The sequence below is a fragment of the Halichoeres trimaculatus genome, unplaced genomic scaffold, assembly GCF_033239565.1.
Source record: "Halichoeres trimaculatus isolate MK-OKI-2021-1 unplaced genomic scaffold, fHalTri1.1 fHalTri1_scaffold_2, whole genome shotgun sequence".
NCBI classification, from domain to species: Eukaryota; Metazoa; Chordata; class Actinopteri; order Labriformes; family Labridae; genus Halichoeres; species Halichoeres trimaculatus.
The window spans coordinates 20,396,381-20,404,939 of record NW_027437180.1 but is presented as its reverse complement, the minus strand read 5'-3'; the positions used below and the strand labels follow the sequence as shown (position 1 = coordinate 20,404,939).

The window sequence follows — 8,559 nt, the reverse complement described above, 5'->3', positions numbered from 1 at the left end:
AGAATCCCCTCACAGGACAAATAAACAGGCTGCACAGAGTGGCTTTAGAAAGGAGAGTAAACACATTGATCTGTGTCCAGATCACTTTAACCTGGCAGCCCTCCTAACCTGGGCGTTCAGCAGAAGCAGTTAAGGTACGATCAACTGAATAACCCTTGATACTGGATACAGCCAATCCTTCTCTGGAAAGCAACACAAGCAGGGTGGTGGTTGTGTTTTCAAAGGGAGGCTGTGTGTGAGTCGCTTTTTGTTTCTCACTCTTTACATGGAAGCATCATTAGTTCAGCAACAGGAGTATAAGAGTGTAAGTAGATTGACATGAACTTTTTCTTTAAAGTGTAGAAAACTGCTGTCTCAAGGCTATGTTAGTCATTCTGGCATTTTCATAGACTCTCCCAATGTGGTTTTTAAAATCTTATACTCCCAATGTTTCTTTCCTCCATCTTTGTGCTCACTCCTGATCTGTGTTTCCCTCCTCTCAGCAGGATGAAGTGGCGTATATGCTACCGCTCCAGGACAATCTGTCTGCTTTTGGCTTTCCTCACGATTTTCCTCCACCTCCTCCTGGGGTTTGTCTCTCTTCACATGTACTACCAGCCCTGTGACCCCCCACTGCCTCCCAGGACACACATCTTGAGGGACTTGGCACACACCAAGCACACCTCTGCAGGTAGCAGAGATTCTTTCAGTAAAGATGCTACTGAAGATGCTAAAGGTCATAGGCCAACACTTTCCAGCAGAGGATTATCAGGGAAGGAGATAGGGGAGGATTCAAGGAACATGTCAGTCAGCGTGGGCCACCTTGGCGGTGCCAGGGAGGACCCTGAGGAACTTGATCTGTCAAAGCTGCAGGCGCTGTTTGACCATCCGCTTTACAACATGCCCAGCCCTCATATCCCTGAGGAGGACTGGCTGCTCAAAGTGAAGGCAAAGGTCAAGGCCAGTGAGAAGAGCTCCCTGATGTGGTCAGTATCTGACACCGTTCTGGAAATGATGTAAAAAAACATCCACCTTTTCTAGTATATCACAACGCACTGCAGGGGCCCTGACGCAGTTCTCACTTCACATGAAGTATGAAAAAAATTGGTATTAACTTCTTTTGAAATATTTTTCATTATACTGCTGCTGATTACCTTTCCTATCCCTGCAGCATGTGCAGTGTTTTTAATGCCCGCTAAAATGCATGCGAAGATTATTATTATTATTAAGTATGGATAAAATATGTGCAGCCTACCTTTTAAATATTCTCTTCTGTTAAATTTCCTTCTGTTTTATTTTCTTAAGTAACTACAAATTGTGCTAAATTACTTCTTAATTTTACTATGTATATTTACTATGCATACTATGTAGCTGTCTTTGGAGTGAAAACGTGTGAAGTATGCATAAAGTTGGGACACTACACTTGATCTTTTTATGTTACATTGAAAAAAAAAAAATCAAAATTCAAATTCAAGTTCAAATCTGTTATAAAAACTTTGCAGCTGAAGCAGAAGTCCTTGAAACTGCAGATTCCGCCTGAGTGAAGAAAACATTTAAAACTCTACGCATCAAACCAAAAAAGCCCAGTTTTATGATTTAAATACATGTTCTCACCCTGATATAAAAAGGTCTGCTCATTTCTCTATTAGCACACTTTTTTTAAAATATGACCTGTCATGAAAACTCATGAGTTTTGCCTATGTAAGGGCTTGGCTGACTTGACTGACAGGTGCCCATCCTGTAGTTGTCTACACAGAGGATAAAGATCCCCCTCTGTAAGCTCATTCAAACTCAGACAAAGCTAGGTTGAGTTCAGCATTTTCACTTTAGTGTCAGTCGGCGATAGGCCTCAGAGCTCTGAATCAGAAACATATGGATAGCGTCACAGAAGCAATATTCATATATTATACAGTCTAAGATTCCAACTTGATGTGCAACAGTTATCCTCACAAAATTCAAACTAGGTGTAGTGTGCACTATATTGGTTCATGCTGTCTTTTATGCAAATCCTAATATTCTGTCTCAAATTGAAGACTGTTAGTTTCCTCACGTGTTCGTTATTTTGTTATTGTGAAAACTTCAGCAATCCCCATTGTAAATACTCCCAGCATGACTCATGATTCCTTCACACATCCTTCACTAACATGTATCTATCATTGTGCAGGGTTAAGGGTAGGTTAGGGTTAGGGTTTTGGGTTGGGATTAGGTTAGGGTTAGGGTTACAGAAATAAAATTTTTGGAAGCTTAAACACTGCTCAAAGGTGACCAGATAGAGAGAGGCTTACTGCATCTTTTTTTGATATTATAAAAAAAGAGTGAGAGTGTAGGAGTCTGTGTGTAAGTGTTTTCCTTTGAGATCATAACTCATCCTTTTTGCACTTTAAAAAGAAACCTTTCCCTGAACAAACATGATTTTATACTACAGTATCTTTCACTTCCCAAAAACGAATGGACAGAACTTCATCCCCACAGCAGCTATAATACAACACGAAACCTCTTTCCCAAGGACAGTTTGGAAACAAACTTTTACACAGTATTCATCATTTAAAAAAAGGTTTAAGTTAAACACTATAGATGCTGTAAGTCATATTTAGGTAACATTAGACTTGGTTCATTTTTCATTTTCCTCTGAGAAAACGGCACAAGCAGAAAATGAAAGATGGGCAGCAGATGGTTCAGACTGCGGGGTCGTGATGTCCTGTTGTCGAATATAGTCCATCTGCTGTCACTCTGTTTCTGTTATGATGCTAAATGGTAAATGGACTTTACTTGTATAGTGCTATCCATTGTTCTCTTAGAACCAGAAACACTTTCACACTGCATGCCAAATCCACCTTTCCATGATACGTTGATTCACTTTTGGCAGAGGCCTTTTTGACTAGTTCAGGCCCTCAACACATCACATCGAGGAACAATTTAGGGTTCGGTGTCATGACACTTTGACACAAGGACCATGGGAGAATCAAGCTGCCAATCTTAAAACTGTGTCACTTAGCACAATTTCTGTAGTGTCTCTGTTTGCTGACGTGATAAATGGATGTCTGCAAGTGAGTTGATTTCTCCTTTGTGTCAGTAACATGATTAACAGTCTCAAAAACCATTCACAGTTTGTATTACAGATACAAACTTCTACTTTCAACATTTATAAATTTACCATTAACTTATTGTTTATCTTTAAATAAAAAAAAGTAATTGTACTAACAAAACTTTTAATATATAGCAGTAGAAAATACAAAGAGATTCTATACTTCACCAACAGCTGAATCCTAATGTTCAAATCTCTGAATGCCATCAGTAAGACATACTCAATCAAGTATTGGCAAATGTGTCACCTAACTCAGTTATGTGACACAAAACTGTTTTGTGAAACAGAAACTAATAGCTATGGAAAATTCAAGGTAAACATTTTCCCATTTTCTCTACAAGCCATCACATTGCCGTCGTATCCAGCTACTTTCTGTGGCAGTCTTTGTATTACTGATTGAATCTGACAGAATTATACTGTGTCTAAACACTCCAGCTTTTCTCTATTCCTCTTTTATCTCCTACTTCATCTCACTTTCACCTTCTCCCCCCTTCAGGATGAGTGCCAGTAAGGAAGCCTACGAGGACGTCCAGTGGGACAGCAACAGTGACAGCCATCCCCCCTGGCTGCGCTTTCACCTGAACATCACCCGATGGCAGCTGTACCCACATGGTGACCCCAACATGGAGCTGCTGACCCAACAGCTCAGCACGCATCGCATCGTCAGTGCAGGTGTGTCGCCAAACCTTTTAAAGCTGTCTTAGCCTTCTCAGCCTTGTTGTTTCTTAGTCTGTGTATTTTTGGAATGGTTTGGTGGTTGGAGTGTAGCACAGAGCCTGGTTCTGTTGCACCAAAGCAAGCTCATGAGACATGACAGAAGAGGTGTCAGACAAGCAAAGTGAGATGTTTTTCTAAGTAGAGGAGAGGAGGATCTGAGTCAGAGGTGACTCAGTCATTATTAGTAAGTGCTCTATGTGAAAGACAAGAAAAAGGAGTGTACCTTTCAAGAACAAAAGTGAGTTCTTTTTGCCCAGGGATGTGAACCTGTCATGGTCAAGGTGAGTGTGTTTTCATGGATGGAGAGGGCAGATGAAGGGGAGGAGTGACGTGATGGTGACAACTAAGGTTTAGAATTTTAAATGTCAACTCTTTCTGAAGTTCCCCTGAAATGAGAGGCTTTGAAGAGCCACGGAGACCCAGCAGAGGATGGGAGAGAATACATGAGCTGCTGAAGGGCTACAGGCTACTTTTCCAATGGGAGCACCAGTGCTTTTAACGCAGAGGAGGGAAAGATCAACTATTATTCATGCTTTCTGTCTCATGTTGTCTTTACAAAAGTTGGTTTCTGGTAAACAGATGAGATGTGACTCTTTTATTAAACTTTAATATATAGCACAACAGACTGAGAAAAATAAACCTTTTGGACAGCAATCTTTTGGGGCTCAAAAAGGAGAATTCTTCTTTCTTTCTTTCTTTCTTTCTTTCTTTCTTTCTTTCTTTCTTTCTTTCTTTCTTTCTTTCTTTCTTTCTTTCTGTGCAAAGTAAAAATCTCAAGTAAAAACACTTAAAGAAAGTGTGCTGCATGGATGCAAAATGCAAAGACAGCTACAGGCAGGGTGTTCCTTGCATAAGCACTGATGGTTACCACCTCTGGAAATGCAAATAACTAGTCATGATTTAAGATCCCTAACCTTGTTATTCCCTTGCATAAGCACATGAGTTTTTCCTGAGGACTTTATATTTTGGAGCACAGCATTGAAGTGTGAAATTCAAATACCTTAATCTGCAGTAAAACTTTTTTCCATAAGATTTTCACCATCACACCTAAGATCTGTATATTATATGATATACAATTTGTGAGAGGGCCTTTTTTTGCCGTAATATTAGCACTGTTTGACGTGATGACAATTCCCAGCTACTCTCAGCAACTACTAGTTCAAATCATGTCCATATGTTGCATTTGCTTGTATTCCATGCAGTCGCTTTTTGAAGGAGGAAGACCAACAGAACGTTTAACGCAATTGTATCTTTGTATAGTCCTACTGATTTATTTTCATCACTGAGATTTTTGTCCTTTAGCCTTATATGAAAATATAACAGCTACAATGACATGATTGATTCATCCACATCACTACTGTAGATTTTATTAATGGGAAAACAAATACAATGATGTTGACTACATTTGTTGATTAATATCACCACTCTGTTTTCATTACTGTTGTGTTCTTGGCAATATTGTGCTTATATTTGGCATTGAAACCATGCATCTTTATCAGCTGTTGTTGCTGCTGTTTGTTTTTCTCTTCCCATCTCGCTCTGTCCCTGTCCTGCTTTTCCAGCCCATTTAATCACAGCAGAAAGAAGTCTGTTTTTTTATTTTTATTTTTTTCAAGATAAGTTTTGGGGTCTTTTTGCCTTTATTTCAAAAGAGCAGTTAGAGGAAGACAGTATACTTTCTTAGTCTAACCCTTCACACCAGGTCTGGTTCACTTGAGGTTTTTGCCTGTTGAAGTCAGATAAAATATTGATGTCATGTATGCATGAATTTGAAGCCTGCTAATGATTGCAATAGAGATGAAAATCAAAAAGAAAGTTAATGATGGTATTCAGAAAGATAAAATACAAATAGTGTTAAACGTGCTCCAAATGAAACAACAGTTAGCAGGTAAATGAAGTGTATGATCCCTTATCCGTTCATACAAAAACCCATCATTTAAAGCAGGAACTGAGTGTGCAGCTGTCTGGATCTGTAAGTGATGAAGCACATACTTTTCTCACATTTTACTTTGTGTTAACATGTATGAGAGTTGCTGCCCCATTAATGGCCTGTGTTTTCTGCCACAGCACTGTGAGTGCTTGCACTTTGTGTGTTGTTGCCATGGAAACATTCTCAGTACTGTTTTTTAGTACAGAAGTCTGGAGGGACGCAACTGAAGCTGGTGATCTCATTTCCCAACTACGGACAAGCCATGTTCAAACCCATGAAGTGAGTCTGAGAGCTGTTATTTACTTGTCATTCTTATAACTCAAAGAATTAAAAAAAGGAAATTCAAAAGGAGTTTCAGTAAAACTTAAAAAAAAATGTAAATAAAATAAGTCATCAGGGAAAACAGTAGATGGGGAAACGAGAGGGGGTTTTAAGCATTCAGACAACCGGGAGATACTGTAAGAGTAAATATTAGCAGAGCTAATATTCCATAATCTCCAGTGTTTGTTAATGTAGAAGGAATTGTAAAAGAGGCTTTGCTTGATGTGAATTATAAATACCATGTCCTGTTTGACTTATCTCTAAATGGCAGGCAGGAAAGAGATGAAGAAACCAACTACAACCTGTATTATTTCTCTGACTTTGAGAGACACAATGCAGAAATTGCAGCTTTTCACCTGGACAGGTATCATTTTTAATTGGATTACTGCTTGAAATGTCAGCAGGCAATTATCTGAAATTAAATAAAATATCCTTTAAGTTTAGCTTAGTTTTAATGCCCCAACCCTTTCCTCTCATGTTCTCTCCCTTTCTTTCTCTGTCCCACCACTTGTCTTTGTCCTGTCATTGCTCTTCCTTCCCTGCAGGATTTTGGGTTACAGGAGAATCCCTCCAGTGGTAGGAAGGCTGGTTGATGTGGTCAAGGAAATCAAAGATGTCACCACTGACCGCAAGCTGGCCCGAACCTTCTTCAAATCCCCTGGTATCAGCTCACATAGTCCTCCATTATTTATCCACTCTGCTTAAAATGCTGAAAACTGATGATGGATCTCTTTGAATTTTGTTCCTTTTTTCTCATTCTCTTTGTTCACAAAAATTCAAACCTCTTTCATCCCAAGTGTTCCTATTCTTCTTCTCTCCTCTTTGTGCTCCTCTGGCTCCCCTTAGTGGGTAGTGTGTGTTTCTACGGTCAGTGCTCCTACTACTGTTCTACAGAGCATGCAGTGTGCGGACGCCCCCGAGACCTGGAGGCCTCGATGGCTGTTATGCTGCCAGATCTTTCCCTGGCGGCCCGCAGGACCTGGAGATCCCCCTGGAGGCGCTCATACAGTCGGAGCAAGCTGGCAAAGTTAGTGGGTATATGATTTTCAAGATGCAAAAGAACTCAAGAGCTAGGTGGTGCAAAGTGGTTATTGACATCACCCATCATGACCCTAAAGAAGTCCCCATCTTTTCCTCCTTTCTTCTTCTCCTTTCCTTTTTAAATCAGTGTACCCTATGCATGTTTTATTTTTAGTCAAAGCTGACAACCACATAGGCTACATTTCAATATATGCTGAGCAGAGTTGGTCAGTAATGACAAACAAAAACTGGAAAGAAAAAGAAATCAATATGTATTTGTAAATCATCTGAATGTGTTGTTGCACTTAACAAGAAGACAACCATTTTTTGTATTGAAAAACAAAGAGCTGCTTGTTAGAGTGAATGAAAATGCTGTCTATTTTCACATTAATGTGATGACAATCTTAGAAATGTTCTCATTATTAGGAGTTACATGTTCCAAATGTGTTTCCTTTTGACCATTAGGCCACTGAAATGCATTTGTCTTTTCAGATGGGAGACAGAAGCAGACTACTGTTCAACAGTCAAAAAGACTCCACCATATGATAAAGGAACAAGACTGGTGGACTTCATGGACATGGTCATACTGGACTTCCTGATGAGTAGGTTAAAGTGTTTGCTTTGTATTTTTGCATCAGGCGAAAGTCTCTTAATTCTGACATTAATATCAATCAACAATAAGAAACAATTACCAGTTTAACAACATCCCAGACATACACAGAATTCAGTTTTATAGCACAGTGGCATGGTACAGAGGTTGAACCATTTAAATGAATACTTCTCATTGGCTTTTCAACAATGTCATGCTCAAAACTATGTTTGAATATTTGAATTTTGCATATTACATTAGACACAAAAGTAGACTTGCTAAGTCCACTGCTGCTGAGACAATTTTTTATTTCTGGATCAGCCAACACAGGGAATATTTTGAGAAGTATCAGGATCTACTCTGATACGCTTATATTTCCTATTGCCGGGTGTATCCTATTGTCCACTGTGGCCGATTCCTTACAAGTTTTATCGGTAAAAGTGCGGGTTAAGAGATACAAACATTGTTTGACTATGTTGACCTTCACCAGCTCTATTAGCTCAACACATACCAAAGTTACTGTGCGTTACCGTGGCAACAAGCCGTCGCTGTGGTTGCACTGCTGACAACTTTTCTGCACAGCCAGGTAAGAAAGTCATACAGTTACTCTCTTTCATTAAGTATTGCTGGAAAGTTGATTTAAAGATTTTAATTACTCATTGTGCTTACATCTTTCATTTTTCTAAGGGTACTTTAACCGTGGCAGTTCAAACTGGCTCGCTAAGTCGTTGTAAACGAAATCAATGTATTAGACGTCAAAAACGTTAGCATAAATCACGCAGTGCTAGCAGACGTTAGCAAGCAGAGCCCACTGGCTAGGAAGAAAACTTTATGTGTATTTGTAATTTAGCACAATAAGTTATCTATCACAAAAAGTTATCAGGTTTAACATGAACATTAATGTGATGTAGCACTTTA

General features: G+C 39.3%; 1 protein-coding gene across 1 annotated transcript in view; it reads left to right on the top strand.

Annotated features, from left to right (window-relative positions):
* The first annotated feature begins 486 nt into the window (after nt 1–486).
* Nucleotides 487–8,559, top strand: part of fam20cl (family with sequence similarity 20 member C, like) — a 31,643-nt gene continuing 23,570 nt past the window's right edge. The window contains exons 1-8 of the mRNA XM_074665453.1: nt 487–688; nt 752–965; nt 3,561–3,736; nt 5,912–5,990; nt 6,304–6,396; nt 6,578–6,693; nt 6,879–7,059; nt 7,545–7,654. Of these exons, the coding sequence (XP_074521554.1) occupies nt 487–688; nt 752–965; nt 3,561–3,736; nt 5,912–5,990; nt 6,304–6,396; nt 6,578–6,693; nt 6,879–7,059; nt 7,545–7,654 (1,171 nt within the window). The remainder of the gene's footprint in view (nt 689–751; nt 966–3,560; nt 3,737–5,911; nt 5,991–6,303; nt 6,397–6,577; nt 6,694–6,878; nt 7,060–7,544; nt 7,655–8,559) is intronic.